The sequence below is a fragment of the Camelus ferus genome, chromosome 3 (assembly GCF_009834535.1).
Source record: "Camelus ferus isolate YT-003-E chromosome 3, BCGSAC_Cfer_1.0, whole genome shotgun sequence".
NCBI classification, from domain to species: domain Eukaryota; kingdom Metazoa; phylum Chordata; class Mammalia; order Artiodactyla; family Camelidae; genus Camelus; species Camelus ferus.
In genome coordinates this window covers 104,469,909-104,492,008 of record NC_045698.1, presented here as the reverse complement: position 1 = coordinate 104,492,008, position 22,100 = coordinate 104,469,909, and the positions used below count along the sequence as shown (strand labels likewise).

Here is a 22,100-nt window from a genome sequence, read left to right as displayed (position 1 = left end):
ACATTCCTTGTCTGTGTAGCATTTGGTACTCTTCTTTACAATGAGGGATCAGGTCCAAGGCAAGAAAACAGGTTTTAATAAACTTTTATTTTTAGACTCAAGATAAAGCATTATACACAATTGAATATGGAAATAAATAACTAAAAATGCTTTGGAAACTTTTCCATTTCCCCCTCAAACTCAAATTTTTTTTTAAACTCATGAGTCTGTTTTGCTTGATTTTAAGAAATGTGGCAACTATAATACCAAAAGAAAAGAAACCCCACAATTCTGTACAGAAACATATAGCTGCCTCTGACTACAGGGTTAGTTGGTGTTTTAATAGTAACACAAAAAAAAGCACAAGACACAAAGACTCTTCAACAGGTTTACTCAAAACAGCTTTGCTTGAGAAAAAGGCACAGATTTAAGGGGATGACAGTGATTATTAAGAATATAGTAAATATGGGCTCAGCCAAAAAGTGACACTGTATGAACTAAGTCTGGAAAAATGAACTCTTTCCAATTATCTGCCTTCATTAAAATGAGTTTTTAAATTAAATTGTATAAACATATGATATAAAGTTGGTACTTAGGAAGTGTCTTTGTATATTTCCTCTATGTACAAATCTTTGTATACAACTTTAACATTCCTTATACATTTCCTATATACCAAACTGAGCCCGGGTCTCCCAACTGCATGCCCCAAGTCTCTGTGGAGCTCTCTGCCAGCTGGTCAGCCCTGCAGCTTCTGCCAGAATAGCTGGAAAGGGAAGGGACCAGTTAAATGTAGTCATCTTCAACAGGCTCTCCATTGACATCACAATAGTGGATAAAAATTGCCACTACTCGCTGAAACACACCCTTCTTCATCTGACGCATCTCTGAAATTTCCTCTCCTATTGTTTCCATACAGATGTCTGCAGACAGCTGCCCTTTCCTTCGAGGAGCGTAGATGGTGCCTTGGAAAATAGAAAGAAAAGGGGAAACGTATGATTATCAGGATCATTTGGAAGGTCACTCTGATAAAGCTAGTCCATAGGACATGCCTGTATGGTCTAATGCAGTATAGTATGTACAGCTCATGGAATTGGTCCCCATCAGTCTGGTTAAGCACTATGTTTGATGCCTAAGAGAGCACATAGGATTAAAGGCCCAAGGTGAAAAATGCACCAGAGAGGTAAGTCATATACATGTACATGGAATTTATGAAATCCACTTCCTCCTAAAATATTTTTTTAATTTCCTACAAATGGATATTCAAGTGTGCTAATTTAAAAGAATTATATTTAAAAGTTCCTTCAAGTTTCCAGTTATCTGTCCCCCACCCCAAGTATCTATAGTTAAATCATAAATTCCTGTTTGCTACCCAATAAGAAGCAACTCATAAGTAGCAGAATTAATTAGTGTAACTGGAACAATTTTGAAACAACAGAGTTGACCAATTCTTCAATAGGGAGTAACAAAATTGCAAACATTTAGGTAATAAAAAATCTAGGTAGGAAAATTTGTCTGAAAGAATCCTTCCCACCAACCTTTATACGTCCCTAGTAAGTCAACTGATTACCTAGTGTATAAATTTAAAGCTGTTTTTTTGAAAGGGGAGAACCAAACAATAACAAAAAGCAAATAAAAACATTTACATGGGAAGTGATTTAAAAGCTGCACTGCTCCTAACTCTCAAGAAAAACACTAAGCATCTAACACAGCAGAGGATATACACAAACTAGAGAATAAAAATCATCAGGCCATAATTACTTTCTTCATCATCTTCAAAATCGTATCTGGCAAAGCTGTTGGGTTCTGCTGCCCGTAGAGATCTCAACCAGGGGAAGTCAGAAATCATGGAATACGGAGCTCCATCAACAACACCTAAAAGGAAAAGATTAGCAGTGCTATTGGTGTGGGAGGAGTAATGAAAGGGCGAGATGCAGTAGCATTTTGTAAACTGGACCAGAGATGCAGATTCCAACCCTAGCTTTGCTGCCATTTGGTCATGTGATCTTTGTCATCCTTTGCTTTCATTAAGTGTTAGTTTCTCTCTCAATATATGCATATATACACACATACAAAATACAGAGGTTGAGACAGATGCCCTCGTGTCACTGCCAACTCTAAAACTGCAGCAAGTTTCAATTTTCTTCTACTTTCTGTGTTTCAATACTGCTTCTGATTATTTTAGGGATGGTAAAGACCTCATACAGGGGAGCAATATTTATCTGGTCCCTGCTACCTGCAGATATTCAATATTCCCATTATTTTGAGAAATTGTAAGGCTCCCATTCCTATCTTCCCTAAGACATGTCTCTCCATCTAATTAGTTAATGGCTATTTAGCTTTCCACCATTTGTAAATAAATGCTCACCTTCTAAAGTATAAATTTCTCTACCCCAGGGGTATTTGGGGTATTTCTTTAAGTCATCTTCACTTCGTGTGGCTTCAGGGAAGAATTCATACTTGATGAGCTCTCTGGAGGCAACAAGAAAAATTAAATAAAAATTATAAAACTGAAAATAATGTTGGGATGTGAGGTAGAAAGGAACTATCAAAACTCTGTCAAGCCTAGATTCTAATGAAGATCTCAAACAAAATACTATAATAAAAAATGCATAAAAGTCCAATTTTCTGATGATGTAAAACATCAGTTTTAAGATCTTTAATTTGATCTCTTTTCCATGCCCCAAGGCTGAAGGAATGAAACCAAACATACATGTACAGTCTGTTCTTGCAGTTTTCTCTAAGTTTGAAAACAGTTTAGTTATGAATATACATGTACACTTTTTAGTTTTAAAATCCTCATTTCCCTCTGGTTTTCACATTATATTTCATATGTTTCAGAGCCTGAAAAGCCCAGATGGAGCCATTTAAGATAAAGATTAAACAGGTCTTTTTTCTGGTACCCTCGCTCTGGGAACTGACCAGAAAGGCAGGCAGGGGCTGCGTATCACTTACTGGTTGATGTTTGCTATCGTGTCCATCCAGCTGCGAATGCGCACCTTGTTCCGGACGTTGGGAGGGTTACTGAATTCGTGGATAATACAGATGTGATAGGGATAGGGACCACTGAACAGCTTCTGCTCCAGCGTTAGTGTGTCCACCTGTGGGAGACACCAGAGAGAGGGTTTTGGACCAGGGAAGAGAATGCCTCAGAAACCCATCACCTAGGGCTTGAACAATCTTTCCTTAAGACTATGGTTTTAAAATCTTGGGCTGATTCAAAAATCAAATAGTCACATTCCGCCCTGAATACTGCTTGCCAAATTAGGGATAAGACTTCGCAAATTCTTCTGTCTAGCAAGCAATTTACATCTCCCTGTTATATAAATGCCTACTGAACCAGAGAATCTGGATTCAATAACTGATCCCAGGAATCCACTTCTCAGTTTAAGTTTGGACTGCATTATAGAATTGTGAATGTGTAGTACTGTATACCTATTCAAACTGGACTACTGCCAGTTCCTAAAGATGGAACACATTTCCTTCCCCCTTGTAACCTTTGTTCATATAGCTTTCTTCTTATGGAAAGACTTCATTCCTATCTTTGCTTATAAAATCCTGCTTTGCCATCTTAAAGACATACATGTCTGCCTCCTTCGTAGAAAGGCAAACTTCTCAAGGGAAGGATAATGTCCTGTACATTTTTCAGCCCCAGCAAATTATAAACACAAGCAGCATTTGTGTGTTGAAATAACTCCTCTGGGGCCAGGCTCAAACACTGACTGCAAAGGTCATTTATTATTTCCTTTAAACCTTCTCCTGACATCAAGCACAGAGTCTTACAAACAGTGTTTACTCTCCCCACCCCACCCCGGTTTTATTGATAAATAACTGACATACATCACTGTATAAGTTTATGGTATACAGCATGATGGTTTGATTTACATATATTTATGAAGTGATTACCACAATAGGTCCAGCTGACAACCATCATCTCGTACAGATACAAAAAAAGAAAATGTTTACTCTTAATAAAAACAACAGCAACTATCACATGACTGCTCACTACATGCCAGCAACTGCTCTAGTGCTTCACAGGTACTAATTTAACCATCACGGTAACTGCAGATTTTTGTTCTTCTAATTTTAGAGACAAAGAAACTAAGGCACAGAAATTGAATAACCTGCTACAGGTCAGTGAACCAGAACTGGAGTCAGGCAGTCTGAAACCAGCATCTGTGCTCTTAACCACAGGCAACTTTGATAAGTATAGAAACTTGTTGAACAACAACTCCTTTCATCATATAACTTGCTAAAAACCCACATAAATCTATCAGAGGAGCACTGATGAAGAAGACTGGTAAGGTAGTCTAGCTTGGTTAAAAGAACCCTATAGATAATCTGCAGAATCATTTTATTACAGAATAAAAGCCACCTCCAAAAAGGTTGAAGACTAAAAAAAATCACTGCAACATATGTATCTCCCCAGAGAAGCAGAGCTCCTTACCTGCTGCATGGGGCGCAGGTATATGATGCGGTTTCTCTCAGGAGGCATCCTTAGTATCTGGTCTAGTACCTGATCCATGTTGAGTTTCTTGCATTGTGCATAGTCAAATCGGTTTACAATCGGTGCATTTTCTACTTTCAAATGTTTCAGTACCCTGCACCTGGTAGCTACAAAATGAAAACAATGGTAAGCTCTACAAATAACTTATACAAAATTACAGAGCAATGTATAACCTATCTGGATTCCTCTTTGGAGGACTGGCTCACCTTTTATTAGCATAAAATACTGCAGATATAAATATCTTTAACACAGGTCAAGCACTATCATAACGGACAACTGATAAGTTATCAAAATGACTTGAAAAATGTGATTCTGTCCTGTTGAAAAGACAGTCACCTTCATGCTAGGAGGGGTATTAAGGTACCTTTTCCTATCTAAGATGTTACTGGCAAGAAACTCAAGTCCCAGAGAGTGACTTGCCCTAATGTAGGAAATGTGTAGGAAATATTCATTAAAGAGAATGATGGCAACTATTGAATTATACAATTTTATTGGTAATGGTACCTGAAATAATTCACCTATATTATCTTACATTCATCAATAGGAAATGAGCAGTGTTGATTTTAATTTTTATCACAAGCATAAAACCAGAACCTTAAAAAAAAAACCCCAGAAATATTTGGATATTTGGTCTAAAGTTGTACAGTCCTGTGTGGTAGCCACTAGTCATCTGTAAGCTACTTAAATTTAACTAAAATGTAATAAAATTAACAGTTTAGTTCTTAAGACATTAGCCACAGTTCAAATGTTCAACATTCGCATGTGGTTAGTGGTTACCATATCAAAACAGTGCAGATACAGAACATTTCCATCACTGCAGAAAAGTTCTATTGAAGATGCTAGTCTGAAACATGATTAAATACTCTTCTTGTTTAATGTAAAAAAATACATGGTTACAGAGAAAAATAGCTGTGACATAACAAACACATTTAACTACAACTGCGTACCAATGTTAGAAAAGTATTCCCTTCCTTTTTTTTAAATCTCAATTTTCATTCTGATCCCATTTTTATCATAGATTTCAATCTGGTCCAACTCCAGCGAGAAGATCAGATGAAAGGTATTGTAAATACATAAGGCCAATATGCCTGATCTTTTTAACATTACATAAAAACATGTTCTGTGACATCCTTGACCCAAATGTCATCATCTTACTGAGCAATCTAGCTCTGTAACTTTGATGTCTGAACACTGAGCAAGTCTGCTGCCTTTCAGATTCATTTTTCACCTGTGACATGGCAGGAACATGGCAGGAGGAAGAGGAAGCAATGTTGGGAACAGGAAAAGAGAAAAGAGAGGACTAGATGGCGAAAAGGGTTCAATGGTTCTCTGCCATAAAACCAGCCATGGCTAAGGTCACTTCTAGTCTCATTTGGTCATCTCATCCACCATGAACAGTCCACCCATCCATCAGTGGGTGGCACTGAGCTTCTTATCTAAGATCCTGTCACATAATAAGCTGAACTAAACAACCAGATTTAAGGTGAAAAGGCTGGGCCCCAGGCCATGTGATCTATCACTAGGTTAGGGAAGATATGGGGAGAATGATCAGTCAAGTGGAGGGGTGAAAACCAGTCAGATTCTCAGAGAGCTCAGAAGAGAGATACGAATGAGAAGTTAACCAGCAGAGTCCAAATGCTGAGGATTAAAGTCTCAGACCTCAGAGGGTAGAGTGCTGACAGATTGAAAGCTCTTAGGCGGGGGCTCTCCTGCTGGTACCCTCTCTGAACTTTTGAAGGACCCCTGTTCTGTTATAGGGGGACACGCCAATAGAAGACAGTTATTTATTAGATGTTTGAAGACCTCACTGGTTGGAATGGAGTAAAGTACCACCTTGTGAGGGTGTATCTGGGGTCCACAAGTCTGGAGTTTTTGAGAATTTAAGAGAGATGTGCTTAAATCTCAATTTTATCTCTCCTTTCTGGGATTCTCCTAGTTTATGAAAAAATGTTTGGTAAGGATTTCCTTGTTTTATTCACTACCAGTATTAGAGAAGTGCAAAGAAAGCCTCTAATTTTTTTTTTTTTTTTGCCATACTAATATAATACAAGTTAGCATTTACTAGGTTTTTACTAGAGGTCAGACCCTCTACTATGTGTCTGTGGAGGTACACACATTCATACACACATGGATGCCTGTGTGTGTATCAATCACTATTTAACCTTCATAAGTGTACACTTTATAGAATTAAAAAAATGAACACAGAATGTATAACTTGCCTAAGGCAAGAAATCAGATCTTCATAATTGTACATGGATAGGCATCAAAAATATAATTACAAGTAATAATGGAAAAATAAACAGATCATGCATAGGACATACTATTTATATATCTAAAATTTTAAAAATTCACACAAAATAATACCTTATATTTGTTCAGAGTTAAATATGTATATAAATAAAGACATGGGAGATGGACTGGAAGGACATTCAATACATGACTATAGGTATTGGGAACGGATGGGACTGCAATGAGGGACAAATGGGACTAAAAAGAAAAGTGCGGTGTAGACGAAGGATAATGCGCCCTCAGTTGAGGTTATGATTGATTATATCAATCAAATTCAGAGCAATTAAGCACTGAGGGCGCAGTCACCACCTCCTCCAAAAGACACAGACAAAACATGTCCAGCATCACACAGCAAGGAAATGGTAAAGACAGGAACCAAGGTGAGCTCTATTTGACTCCAAAGTCCATACATGGATTAGTCTGGTTAATCTAATCTTTGTCAGATCAAGTAGCAGTGGTCATTTGGAGGGAACTGGAGGAGAGGCTACATTAAAAGATGAATCAAATCTCTGCACATGGTCCCTCACAAATACGACAGGGTAATTAGTTGAGAACTATAGATTGAGGACAGAATTAAAAATAAACTAACATAATGATTCTTTTGAAAAAGGAATATAGTAATGTTATTGTAGTATTTATGAATCCTTAATTTTTTAAACTAAATCATGATGCTCTTGTTATGACAGGGGCCTAAATACATACCATGGATGAACATCATCTTGGGACAGTCTTTAAGCACTAGATCTGTGATTCCACAGTTGGTCATAGTGACTCCAACAAGATTTTTGGATTTTAATACAAGGACCTAGGAGGAGAAAAATTTAAAAGATGCATCTTCCTGTACTTTTTTCTTTAAAGCTTAAATATTTTCACTGGCACAAGTGAGAAGCAGCTGCTCCCAATCTCTTCTCTTAAGGGCAAAGAAACTATATAAAGATGATGGGAACTTTAGTTCTTTTACATTATTCAAGAACACAGCTGGACTGAAAGGTAGACGAGGGTTTTTCCTTCACCTGCACATGGTCATCCTCAATCACAGGATCACTGGTACTGGTGGACTTATCTGCCGTCCGCTTCCGCTTCATGGCATGACGTGGCTTTGCTTTGGCAACCTCTAAAAGAAGCAAGAGGAAAATCCAGATTTTAGCCTTGCTGTCTTTCCTTCAAAGAGAGCACATTCCAACTCCAGCTAGGCAACTCGCAATTCTACAACTTGGTTCCCAAAGGAATAACAGTCAGACTACTATTTCCAACTGACTGTTTCAAAACAAGATCCCCCTCTACTGTCTGAAATGTAATACTGCTTTTCATACGTGGGCTATTCCAACAGCCTAATTAACATTCTCGTCACTAGTCACTCAACCCATCCTAAATACTACTGGTAGATTAAATTCACCACTTTCCTCCCGAAAACTTTAAAACACTGACTACTGCTTAGTAAATATGGTTCAACGCCTGACATTTGGAGCTGTGCTTTAGCCCGAGCTGTTCTGTTTTATTCCATATCATGTCCTAGTCATCTCCCATTGCCAATGCCTCTGAAGCTACTAATCATTCTAGTTTTTTCTGCCCAGGAAACCTTTCCTGACTTCACTTTTTGAAATACTACCCATCCCTGAAAGGTTCAGCTCAAATTCCACCTCCCCTAACAAATCACCTGGACCCCCAAACATCATATATAGTTCTGTAATTCCCTGAATACTTGTATTGTCTCTCCATTTAAACTAAAAGCTCCTTAAAGACAACACTGTCTTATTTCGTCTTTGTATCAATGTCAGCCACTAGCAGTGAGCTGTTTATTGAATAAATTGGCAGTATCACTCACTGACTGAATGAATACATCACAGAAATGTAAATGGAATAATAGCAAATATTTACTGAGCGCTTACTGTGTGTCAGGCACTTTTCTCAGGGTTTTACTTCTAGTAACTAATTTAATCCTAATAACAACCCTCTGAGAAAGATTATTGTCCTTACTTTAAAAATTTGGAAACAGAGGCATGGGAAGGGGAAATAGTTTGCCAAAGTGTAAGTGGTGGAACCAGGAGTCAGACTCAGGCTATCTGGTGCCAGTCACTAGGCCAGAAAACCTGCAATCTTTTATCTGCCAAACCCTGGCTAGTAATGCTCTAACTCATGTAGCCAGTATTGTTCCAAAACATTATAGTTTAATTATAAAAACAAATACTATGTTGATTTTATTTAAATACAAGTTCTCAATTCATCTCGAAAACTTAACAAGCACATATATATTCCAAAACAAGATACTAAAAGTCACGGTCCTCTTTTTTTTTTTTCTTTTAATACCACTTTAATTATCTGAGGGTCGTGGTGGTAGTAATTAGGTTTATTTATTTTATTTTATTATTTTTAATGGAGGTACTGGGGCTTGAACCCAGGACCTCACACACGCTAAGCATGCACCCTACCAATGAGCTACACCCTCCCTGATAACTGTTCTCATTTTTGATAATCATTCTGTAGCAGAGCACATGTAGAGTGAAATAAGACTGACCTTTATGACTTAAATCCCACCATACTGCACAATACTACTACTAGATTACAAACATTCCACTTGGTAATTCTTTAACTTTGAACATGAAAGATTACAAAGAAAGATAGGGAAACAAGGTGCAAATATTGCAAATTCCTAAATGCTTGGGGTTAGACAGTAACTCTATAGAGAGTAGGCCAAGTGTTTGCTTTTTTAAAAAATACAATAGAACTCTTTCTTCCACTCTTGGAAATCTTTGTGAAATCTTATTATGCAAAACAATTGAAAGCAGAGACTTTGGTGGAAGCCTAAAAGTGAGCCCAAGAGTTTTATCCATCAAACTTCCTTCAAGGGGCCCTGAACCCAAGCAAAATCCTGGGGTCTGGAAAAACATGCAAACTATTGATCTAGGTGATGCACTGAAGGCCACCTTCCACAGTATTTCTGAAGGACCTTCAGACAAAATCTAATTAGCTTCACTGACAAGCAATGTTCTAACAGCAGCACATTTGCTATGACAGTCAAAATTCACACATCTGTTACAACCAATAACAGGTCCTGGTTCCCTCTCTCAGTACTGCAAAAATGAAAACCAACAAAAACAGGTCTGTTTCCATTCCTTCATAACAATGTTCAAATAAGAAATTTTCTGTTAGCATTTTCCTTTTGTGCTCCGATTTTCAAACTTCTCATCTTCCTGGACTCCTTCCCTCCCATCACTTTTAACTGATAAGAATATGGGATTCAGTTAAATTTCCTGCTCTTCAGAGTACCCAAATTGGCAGTTTGTTTTCTAAGGAAAGTTATAAAGCTAAGTCACACTTTATACAGAGATAATCTTGATAAACAAATGCTTCCCAATGTAAAAGGAAAAGAGTTCATCCTATTATTTTCTTATGCCTCCCTCTTTGTTTAGGACAGTAAATTTTGTTTAGCGGTAACTCTTCGTGATTTCATATATCCACCAGCATCAACATACCTCATGTGATGGTTCCTACCACTTATTAAGTTCACAATTATTCACTGAGCCCCATACCACCATGCAAGACATTGTGCTAAAAGCTGGGAATATAATGGTTAACAAGCAGACTGGCCCTGCCCTCATGGAGCTCATAGTCTATTGGAAAGAGACAGTAAAACATGAAAATACAACACATTATAGTTAACATTAGCAGAGAAGATGCTACAGAAACACAGAAAACATCTAGTCATGGGGTGTCACGGAAAGGTTAGTATTTATGAGAACCATATCATACTCATCTTAAGTGCTATTCTTTGAAAATCAAATTAGTTAATTTTGTGATATTTATAAAGTATTATATAATGAGGAGAAAAAGAAAAAAGGTACAGGCATTTATTCCCAAAATAGGAATTCACAACATAAATAACTACTTCTACACACTACATAAGGCCATAAATTGAAAACCAAATAAAAAACTAAAATATTTTCTTTGAAGTGATTAAAAATATCCATAACACTAAATCGTTTTTTTCCTTTATTAACTTGGATTTTTCTCCCTAAAACATTTAAAACAGAATGGCCAATAGATATCAGAAACATACTAGATTAAAAATAACAAGTTGAAAGCTACCCAAATAACTTGTTTTTCTTTCCAAAGGAGATATGGATAATTTTAAAATCAGTAGTTTGATATTTCCCCAGAAAAGCTGTTACTGAAATGGGTACTTATATTGTGTTTAAAAACGTTAGGATATAATTTACCTACCATACACATATTAGGTACATACATTAGAAGTCTTCTCAAATTGGAAAAAAAAAATCACAAGACAACAGAGGTAATTTACCTAAAAAAGCAAAAAGAGCTACATAAAGAAAGTTTTTTTTTTAATTCTAGGAGATTATTTAACCTAAGAAAAAGTTCTAATCATGAAACAAGTCAGAAGAAAATGGCAAAGGGGAAGCAGAATACAAGGCAAAGAAAAAGTCAAAACCTCCTATGGCTAATGTGAAGGATCCATATTAAAAATGAAAACAAAACAAAAACCCCCTAAATAGTTAATAACTATAAAACTTTACCAAGACATATAAGACAAAATAGTCTCCAAATAGGAAGACTCAATGCTATAAAAATGACAGTTATCTTTTCAGTCAATCAATGTCATGAAATTCTAAACAAAACAACAAAATCTGATTTTTGAATGTGACAAAAATTAGAAAAACTATAAAAATAAGTGATAAATGTATGACTAGGAAATTTTGCAAAAGAGTAATGAAAGAGGACAGGACACTGGAACAGAATAGTGAATAGCACGCCCAGAGATAAACAGCAGTACAGACAAGGTACAGGCTAAAAGAGCATTTTCAAATAATGACTTAAGAATGGAGGTCAATACATAGTATTGAGACAACTTGGTGACAAGTTAGAATTAAAAAAATAAAGTTCCCACAACTTAAAGAACTACACTAAATAAATAAATGAATAAAAGAATGAAAAGATGTGAACAATTATCTGAGTGAGGTGTAGGGAACACCTTCCACAGCATAAAAATAAAGAAACCGTAAAGGCAAACATGACTATGACTATACAAATATGAAAAACTGTGTAACAAAAGGTGTCATAATGAGGAGTTGATGTTTAATAGGTAGAGTTTCAGTTTGGGATGATGAAAAAGTTGAAATGGATGATGATGATGGTTGCACAACAATGTAAATGTACTTAATGCCACTAAACCGTATACTTCAAAATGGTTAAAATGGCAAATGCTATATTATGTATAAAAAAAGATATAAAACATTTAATATTCAAGCTGTGAAAAGTATTTTCATCACAGCAGAACTAATGTTTGCAAAGCATAATGAAATCTTCAAATAAAACTCATATACTTCAATATGAGTTTATACTACTATGATAATTAGCACATAATTAAAGTCTCATACTTTTCTTATGAAAGCTCATTTTTGTTAGTTTACACCCACATGATTCAATCAGCTCTGTTTAGTATATAAAAAGGTACTCAATGTGCTGGGGCTGATTTTTAAGATTTTAAAATTAAGTGAGACTTAAGAGAAAACTGAAATATATTATTCACGAATTAATAAAGGCAGGAGAGATTACTTAACAATAAGATCAGAAACATTAACAGAATTATGATTAAGAAATGTGCTTATCCTCACCGAACCCAATGTCTTGGTGTACACATAAATATTATAAATGAAATTAGATACATCTATATGTTTTGAGTTTATCTTTGCCAAAATAATTCTCAGCTAAACTGCTTACTTACCTGCTTATCTCCTGACAAACCTAAATGGAAGCAAAACTAGACTTTGGAAAAAATCATTAAGCACTGCCGAGGCAGACGCAGGGTTATATACCCATATGATATGCTCCCCCAGCCCCAGCAACTTCCAGTTCTTACCTCTTGGCTAAGATTTTAAAACTTCACTAGGAGTTAAGACTTTTAAGTGTGGGTTGGGAGCAGAGTTTATATACTGAGACATCAGGATAAGCAATGGACTTAGTGTCAACATACACAGGTCTATTTTTCTAGAAGTGGAACTACTTGAGTTTTTCTTGGTTGGATGTTTTACATGCCAACCTCCCCACCCCGACCCCACTGCTGAAAATTAGTTCAAAGTCTGTATGATCACAAAACCCCAACACAGAATTCAATTTGCCAAACTGGCTTTATGTAAGAAAAACACAGAATGAACAATGCCCTTTTCAAGTCCTAACCTGCAGTGGCTAATCCTGGCAGCATTGTCATACCTGACTCAGATACCAGCGGTACATGGGAGAGTCTGCTCCTGGCCCTCGTTAGGGGCCTCCGAGGGTAGTCTTCATTAGACTGCACGTCACAGCTCTCAGGCTGGGAGCTCCCCCTCCTGTCCTCACCTGTAGCCCCAGAGCCACTCCCATTAGTCCTCTCATCATGTGCTGGGCCTGAAGACCCCCCTTGTGGCAGAGTCCTAAAGGAAAAGGCGGATCTCGTACCATCCGGGCCATTCACAACACAGGCTCGGCTGGTTGAAGGACGTTCCTCATCAGAACACCTGCTAGTTCTCCTTTGGGATTCCTGGGGCCTGTGACAGCAGCATCTGGGGCAGACAGAACTCTCTGCATCTCCCTCCTCCATGGCCTCAGAGTCCTCTGACCCACCGGGGGAGCAGACACACTGCCTGGACACATCCACTTCTGTAGGGCTAGGCTCGGAAGAGCCGCTGCTGTTCACCGTCCTTACAAAGTCGGGGCTTTGAGAAGCAGTGCTGTGTGAGCTGGAGTTTCCCACTGTGCTGGCGGTGGTGCTGCTGCAGCTGGGATAAACATCCTTGTTTTTTTTCTTTTCAGGAATATCCCTAGCTGCTTTCATATCGGCTTTGATCTGCTCACTGGTGACCTGACAGCCTTTCTCACAGCTGCTTTCCTCGAGGGGAAACTGCTTCGACTGGCCCATCTGATGGGAGTTGTACCTCTTTCGAAGTGGAGTCTTGCCTTTTCCACTTACTGCTTACAGAAAAAGAAGAATGGCCCGAGGAAAAGAAAAGATTTCAGTACAAATTCTGGACAAAAGGCAAGAGTAAATCTGGAACAGGAAACAATGTACACTAATTTTTCTAAAGTATAATGGTGACCACATCACTCAGCTGCTCAAAGTTCTCTGTGGCTCCCTAGTGCCTACCTGGTTTATATTCCTCAGCTCAGCCTTCAAGGCTTGCCATGACCTAACTGCAAACTAACTGTTCATTCTTGTCCCCGCTATATACATTCTACACCCCAACCCAAACTTTTCTTTGAACATACCCCTGCCTTATTACCTTGGAGCCTTTATTCTCACCAATCTTCAGCCTTGGACCTCTGTTCAATCTCTTCTGCACCCCCACCCCAAAGCCACTGTAGTGTATGTCCTGTAATATTATGATCTATGTTTCTGACCCAACTATTCAACCAAACTAGAGGTTCCCTAGAGAGAGAGATCATGACATTTATCTCCATATCCTTTACAGCACCTAACAGTACCTGGGGCACAGTAAGGCTCAATGAATATATACAGGAATACTTAAACAAATAAGGTTTTGTCTGGCTGACAGATCTGGTTTCTAAATTCAGAAACTAAACTTTTCAGGAAACATTAGGCTAGTCAGCTGGTCACATTACTTTTCCTAAATTACAGTGTCCATAAAAGCTCTTTTCAACCACAATATAAAGATACTTGAATTTCTTAAAAGGAATAAAGTAAGAATTGAGTCATCAATCAGTAGTTAGTTATTCCAAGTCTAAAGAACTGAACTTACCATACCCAGAGGTGTATAAATATTACAGGTTCAGTGTTAAATGTATACTAAACATTCAGATACATTAAGGAGTAGGGTCCCCAAGGAAAATGAGTGGACAATTTTTAAAAACCTCATTCTTTGCAGAACGTGGTTAGCATATGGATCTGAGAAACAGAAGGGAAGACAAGGAGGAAGCATAAACCTAAAAGTTAAGAGAATTATGTTTCTTGGTAAGGTAACTGGCAGAAGGCTGTTAACTAGATTTAAAGGGAGACAGGGGATTATAAGGACATACTTCAGGAAGTCCTCAAGCACCAAACTGGCCACCCACATTTGCTAAGCACAACTGGACAGATTACCAGTGGGGAATGGTTGTTTTTTCCTGCTCTGGATGACTCAGTTGTCACCTTTTACGTGAGGCACAGTAGAGTCTCCACTGTGGGACTGACAGTCCTCACATCTTCTCCTCCCTGAGCCCTGCCTCCACAATATTCTTGTGCTACACCTGCCCTTGAGCGCTCCACCCAGATTCTCCTCTCTCACTTGGACTGCTGCCTTTCTTGCCTCTTGTCATGTTTTGTAAAGATCTGTTACCTGCACCACAAGTTGTGGCAGGGACACATTACATAAAGGTCAGTGTGTCTGTTCTCATGGCGACTTTCACTAATAGGTCAGATAAGACAGTCTCTCACCTGACCACTCCCGGGGCTGCACAGACTCTCCAGTCTTCTCTTCGCGCTCAGAGTAACGACGGGCACCATTCTTAGGAATCCAGACTTCTTGGAGTTCTAGACTGTCTTCCTCATCATCACTCTCTGAGTCGTGAACAGTAATCGGGGTTGGTTTTACTACACGTTGAAGACCACTGGGTCCTGAAACAAAAACATAGGCGTAACAGTCACTTTTTGACCAAGAAAGGCTCTCTCAGCCGTAGTACCGTTTCCAGGGATCTGAGCTCACAGAGATGCTCTGGCTCTATGTAGCCTCCCTGATCACTCATTTTAATAAACATATACTTGGATGAGACACTGTGAAAGCACTTTAACTCTAAAGCATTATGTAAACATTAAGTATGATTAATATTACCATCCAACGTTACAAATTTCTAAAGAGAAATTAACGTGGAAGAGCATGTGGCAGCGCCCTTCAGGATCTTCACTATTTAGAATCACATGAATCATCACACATTAATAACAGTCATACTGAGCATTTAAAAATAGGCTAGATATTTTCCTAATTATGCAAATGTACGAATGAAAGTAGAGCAGATCAAGATGACCCTCTGACACCCATGGGACTGCTGAGAACTTTGCATTCTTTAACTAAGTATAGGTCTATCACATTGGGTGTTGCAGATACATTCTTGAAAGGCTAGATGCATGTTAGTTTGCTTATTTGAGTATTTATATTTATGAAAAAAAAAGTGTTATCTGCTTGGCATTACACATTGTAAACCTTCAGCTCTTAGACCCACTTTTCTCTGACAAGTGACTGATAGCTGCTCCATCAATAAAATGTAAGCTCCAAGGAACCTTCCCTCTTTCCTGTTACACTGTACAATGCTTGGCACAGAGCAGGCAGGCACTCAGTAAGTACTTGTTGAATAAGTGACTGCAGCTGTAAGACACTGAAAATAAGGGTAGTTAAACAAGACAAAGTAGCGTTTGAACAGACCAGGAGTGAGAAAACTCGAGTTCTAACCTTAATTCAGTCCCTTGATCATAGATTGAATGGTCTTGAGTAAACCTTCAAACTTTTGAAAGATTATGAGTTTCCCCATCTGTAAATTGAAGGGTTTTAATTGGTAATCTTTACAGGCAATATGACTCTATAGTCTGCCATAAGTGACCCAAGGGCAAACAGATACTAGATCTTAGTCTGTTTATCACACCAAGTCAACCTCTCCACTTCTCCTCCTCCCTACCAAAATGAAGGGAGAAAACAAGCAGAATATTTAATCAGGTCATTTATTTTCCCAACAATAATCTGAGTGCTTTCTTTCTCTACACACATACACACAAATATGCACATCAGTACAGAAAGAGGAGCTGCTGCCAGTTATCAAAAAATCAAAAACAAAATCTAATAAGACACACATACACGCACCAAGAACATCACAATGTAACACAGACTTTGTCAATAATAAACAGCATATAACACATAATTAGCTGCAGTGTCAAGAAAATAATCATTCTCAGGGTTTCACTTTTTTTCATCGTTCAGCCTCTCGTTCTCAGAACCATGACTGTGGGAAGTCACATGATTACCTGCTTGTTCCTCATCAACGTCCACAGGAATAACTGCCTGACTGTGAGCTGAAGTCTCATGTCCACTCTCAGCCACCTCTCCATCTTCTTGCACCATGTCTTCCATCTCATTCAGTGCTTAAACAAAAACAATCACAGACAAAGTAAAACCAGGAGAGGTCTAAGAAATCCAGAATGGCAGGCAAAACCATGGCACCCCTGAGAAGAGAACAGCCTCGTGATTATTTGGCCCATTCTAAAAGAATAGCACATAGTAGTGCTTCATTATATCGACACCAACGAGAAGTGTACAGTTCTATACAAGAGAAGATCACAGATGGGAAAGGATCACCTGGTGAGACAGTCTGCCACTGTAAGATGGAAGCAGGGAGAAGGCACACGGCTGAGAGAAGAAAGCACGTGCTCATTCCGGACGATGCTACCATGGACGGCTGTGTGAGGCAACTGTTTGTCTCCCTCTAAGCTATCTGTTTGAAGGCAGTGAAAGCCAGCTATGAGAGGACCTGATGATCATCTTACAGGTAATTAGTCCTGTGGTATCTGCTAGCTAAACCAGGAGCCCTGGGCAGGGGAGCTCAGACTATGTATTTCTTTTCCTGTTCTCTAGAGACTATGGATCATTTTTGGTTAATGTGTGGCAAGGATTATTAAACACACTAAGTACATTTTTAACATTTCAATATTGCTTAAATGCTTTATTTGCAACTAAGTCTTCACTAGGGTTATCAATGCCTATCAGTGGGTGGGAATGTGGTTTCATTTACATTTTTCCAAATGATAAGCACAGTAAACAATTTTAGACCAATAAGCTTCAATCAGTTTACTGTATCTTTTTAAGATAAAATAGTCAACTTTCTAAGAGGATCATAAACATAGTAATTCCTGGCTTTGTCAGCTTTTTACAATATTAAATCCAAATCCCTCAAGTCAGTATTCAAGGCAGTCAACCCACTACCCTTTTGCTACCTACAGCTAAGCCTGGGTGCCTGGTCTCAGTTTGAGTCAGAAGAATAATGATACTGCCGTTTACATTTATAGCTTGGCCACCACCCAGAGGGCAGCAGACTGTCTCTATCCTATGCACCACTGTATCCTCAACACCCAGGGGTGCTCAACATTACTGCTATGAAATCAACCAAACCACCGTTTGAATGAAATGAATAAATCAACCCAAGAGAAAAGAAGATCCTGTTCCTGAAAGAACTAAAGCATCTACTCAAGGCGACAAGACAAATTCATAGAGTCAACAAAGAAACAAGGTAAAATATGAGTAAGCCAGCAAGACACCATTCACACAAATGCCACTGGAATATAAAGAAGAGAGGTCTGTGATTTCAGAGGGACAGTGTGGTTTTGCTTTGGTCTTAAATATACATAACAGCACATTCCCACTTATGTTCAGTTTCTCATCCCAAATTCTTGCCCAATGCTAGCCCTCAATATCTACATTTCATTTAGGATCAAAACAAGAACTGACCTTGCTGAGAAACATTCCATCATTAAAGCCAGTTTTCTTCTTTCATTCAATTTTCATGAACAATTATGAACAGTGGTTAGTAATTAATGTGTACATAGTCTATGTTAGGCTCCATCCTAAATGCTTTTATATACATTGTCATATTCATCTCTCACAGCAGCCTTATGAGGGTATTATTAGTAGCGTTATTTTTGTAGTTGAGGAAACTGAGGCACAGAAGGGTTGGTAATCTGCTAGGATTTTAACTGAGGTCTGTTTCCACAGCCTGCTATAATACAAGGATAATAAATAGATGGAAAATTTATAGTCCCTGCTGTCAAAGAGAACGCACACATTCTAGCAGAAATGTCAGACATACAGAGTAAGATCAGAATATACATATTAAGGCTAGAACAGTACAAGGGGAACGTGGACTAAAAAGAAGCAGCTAATTCTCCTGTTGGACGGGGAAGATTTCACTGAGATGAGGTGACATTTCATATTTACCAGGAAGCACATTACATTTTCCAGAAGAGTAAGCAGTACAGTGATAAAAAGAACTAGTGTTTATGTTGAGATGAGTGTATGAAAGAGAAAAGAAGCCTAAAAAGGCAGCCTGGGCCCCAGATTGTGAAAAAGTTAGAAAGCCTTGCTAAAAAGCTTATAATTGCTTCTCACAGGCAGGGGTAACCACTGGAAAAGAGGTACATTTTTATGTCTATGTAATAAGGTTTTCCAAAGCCACCGAACAACTGCTTTTTAGGTTGCCACAATAACCTGTGGAAGTATTTAATATGATACCCCAAGGTTATTTTAAACTTAACTTCTTTAGTTGCATTCATTCATTCGAATATTTATTTAGTATCTACTACAATGTGTTACTGTCCCTAGGTGCTAAGAAACAGTGGTGATATTCATTCAATATCTTTATTCTCATGGAGTTTACTTTCAGTTGGAGAAGGAAAAAAAAATTTAATAAACAATAATAAAAACATCAGACAGTAATATCTAATGTAATAAAATTAAAAGAGTGATGTATTAGAGAATGAATTGGTGGCTACTTGAGTTAAAGTGGTAAGGTAGTCAAAAGGTGTAAGTTTTTGGTTGTAAAATAAATATACGTCATGGGAACGTAATGTACTGTATGGTGATGATAGTAATACTGTATTGCACATTTTAAAGTTGCTAAGAGAGTAGATCTTAAAATTTCTCATCATAAGAAAAAAATTTTGTAACTATATATGGTGATGAATTACACTTACACTTACTGTGATCATTTTGCAATGTATACAAACACCGTCAATTACACCTCAATTGAAAAAAGATTAAAACAGTAAGGAAAGACATCTCTAAGGTTAACATTTAAGCTAAGACCTAGATATCAAGAAGGAGCCAGCCATGCAAAAATGGAGGGAGGGACATGGAGGCAGCTACTGCAACAGCTGGTGCCAGCTTGCACATCCAACCGTGGGGTATGAGGTGGGGAGAACAAAATGTGAGAACAGGCCAGATCATATAGCACGTTATGGCCAAAATCAAGGAATTGCATTTTTTTTCTAAGGCAGTGGGAAGCTATTGGAAAGTTTTAAGGAAGGGAGCAACATTGCCTAGTATATTTTAATTTGAAAGCTATTAAAACATTTAGGTAAAAAAAGGTCTGGTACAAAGGTGGTACAATGGGGAAGGAGAATGTAGATGGACTGGGGAGATGTTTTAGAGACAGTTAACAAGACTTGCTAAAGAACTCGATGTTGGGGAGAGGAGGCAGGTGGTGCTATAAAGAAAAGAAAGGATGTCTCAAGTGATGTCTTTCATAATTAAATTAGATGGTGGTATCTTTGGACTAAGGAAGGTACAAGTGATTCTTGGTTTTGATTTTTCTTTGTTTCAAAACAGTTTATCATTGAGCAGCACATCTTTTTCAGAACAATTTTAATTAATGAAACTATGTAAGGTATCTTTCAGTCAAATACCAATGTTTACTAAGTGTTCTGTTCAGCTGAAATGTTATTTCAGTTGAAAAAAATCCTGTTACCAAATATAATCATAAACCTTAACAGATTTGAGCTATTTTTACAAATACTACAATGAAGTTCATAGGATTTGGGTAGTTCTGCATTGCAGCTGCTGTAACAGTTTCCTAAGGATAGTCTGCGTCCTCTTAAGTCCCGATCCTTATGACAACACCTGGGGGTCAAGGCAAAGAAACAATACCTGACCTCGCTCCCCCCCTTCACTACAGCACCTGCTGGTTCTGCACTTTTGTTTTTGTATCTGTTAGGGAGAGACTGAGCCATAAATTTGAAATGTCTAAGAATACTCATGTGGAAATTTAAAGTATGAAGTTGGATATAACTGCAATTATTTTAAAAAGCAGAAATATCAAAGCCAAAAATAAAGGTTGAGAATTCATTAGCATATAGTTGGTACTGAAGCCTCGAGGCTGAATGAGCTCATCTATAGAAAATGTGTAGAGAGAAAAAAGGAGATCAAGAACAAAAGTGGAAAACAGGAGGTGACAAAAGCAAAGGGAACTGAGGAGGCGTGTCCAATGAGACAGGAGGAAAATGGTTTCAGAGATGTCACAAGAAGCGAAAATCTCAGGAAGATAGAAGTGGACAACAAGCTGAGATATTAAAGAAGATGCAAGAGGAGAAATGACCACCAGCTTTTGTAAGAGAGTCACTGGTGATTTTGCCAAGAGCCAAAATGGAGAGTTCTGTAGAGAACATATGAGGTGAGCAAGTGAAGACAATACCCACGGATGATTCTTAGCTCAGGACCTGCATCCCGGAATGACCCTAAAGGAAATTAGGCTCTGTACTGAGAATATTTTCATTATGAAAGGAGTTCACCCTAATTACTCGGCCCAGATTGGGTGAAGGAATAACAACAAAAAAAAGTGGCTAGAAGAGATTCCTTTTTCCGTTTTTAAAGGTCAACTGGGAAATTGGAAAATTTGGTAAGGAAACAGTTTTACTCCATTCTTATGTATCAACGCAGGGGCAAATGAAGCCTAGTAACACATGGGTTGGCACAAAGTAGGTGTTCAGTCAATATCAAAGAACTGGATGGATAATTCCATAAATGAAATTCCACAGGTCTTTGTTAGCTCATGTATTTAATTTTCCAGGTGGCTGTCAAGACTTAAGGATAGAAGATATGTGAAAGGTTCCCAATACAATGTCTAGCACATGATGGTATTCATTTTTCCAGTTCTTGGAAAATGATCTCCACATTCAAGTTCACTGGTCAGAGAGATATTAAAAGATGCTCCTTTACCCAAATCCTGAAAGTTAAATCTCTGTTAAGCCAGGCTTCTAAGGCTCATTGTACCCTAATTCCCACCACATCTATGAGTCCTTCCCATTCTCTAAGTACCCTTATAGATTCTACAGACAAGAGGCAACACAAAGATAGCTTTGAAATAAGCAAGCAGATAGACAAATTTCAACCACCCCCTCATCTGTCTTGTCAGTGAGGCCCCCCAATATGTAAAGTGAAAAACTGAAATGGGGAAGAAGGAAAGAGAAGAGAGTCAAAGAAATATGACCCAAAGTAAAAATCATTTCTATCTGGAGCTCACAAAAGATCTGGGTTACCGTCGGCTGCAAACTGCTGCTCTCCTGGCTGCAGGTCTTGTCGGAAGTCATTCTCCTCATCTGAGTCATCTGGATGATGGTGATTGTTGTCGTGGATGTTGGCATTATTCTGGGCATTATTATCATTGTCATTGTTGGAGTTCTGGTTGCTAACGAGGGCCGAGGAAACCCCAATTCCTGTGCCTGCACTCAGACCAACTCGAGCACAGCCCTAAGGCAAAAGGAAACCACATGCTTATTAATTTGTGTTAGTATAGAACACTTTATTTTGAA

At 38.2% G+C, this 22,100-nt stretch overlaps 1 protein-coding gene across 5 annotated transcripts in view; it reads right to left on the bottom strand.

The window, feature by feature from the left end:
- Positions 1–353: 353 nt before the first annotated feature.
- FBXO38 (F-box protein 38) overlaps positions 354–22,100 on the bottom strand; it is a 50,778-nt gene continuing 29,031 nt past the window's right edge. For 2 of the 5 annotated variants that reach the window (XM_014560756.2, XM_032477059.1), the window contains exons 12-22: positions 21,828–22,038; positions 16,770–16,886; positions 15,195–15,374; positions 12,998–13,732; positions 7,786–7,886; positions 7,475–7,577; positions 4,424–4,590; positions 2,932–3,077; positions 2,345–2,448; positions 1,738–1,851; positions 354–941 (exon numbers count right to left, since the gene is read on the bottom strand). In XM_014560756.2, coding sequence (XP_014416242.1) covers positions 763–941; positions 1,738–1,851; positions 2,345–2,448; positions 2,932–3,077; positions 4,424–4,590; positions 7,475–7,577; positions 7,786–7,886; positions 12,998–13,732; positions 15,195–15,374; positions 16,770–16,886; positions 21,828–22,038 — 2,157 coding nt within the window. In that variant the 3' untranslated portion in view covers positions 354–762. The remainder of the gene's footprint in view (positions 942–1,737; positions 1,852–2,344; positions 2,449–2,931; positions 3,078–4,423; positions 4,591–7,474; positions 7,578–7,785; positions 7,887–12,997; positions 13,733–15,194; positions 15,375–16,769; positions 16,887–21,827; positions 22,039–22,100) is intronic. The other 3 variants (XM_006186533.2, XM_032477060.1, XM_006186534.2) reach the window with 3 other exon arrangements.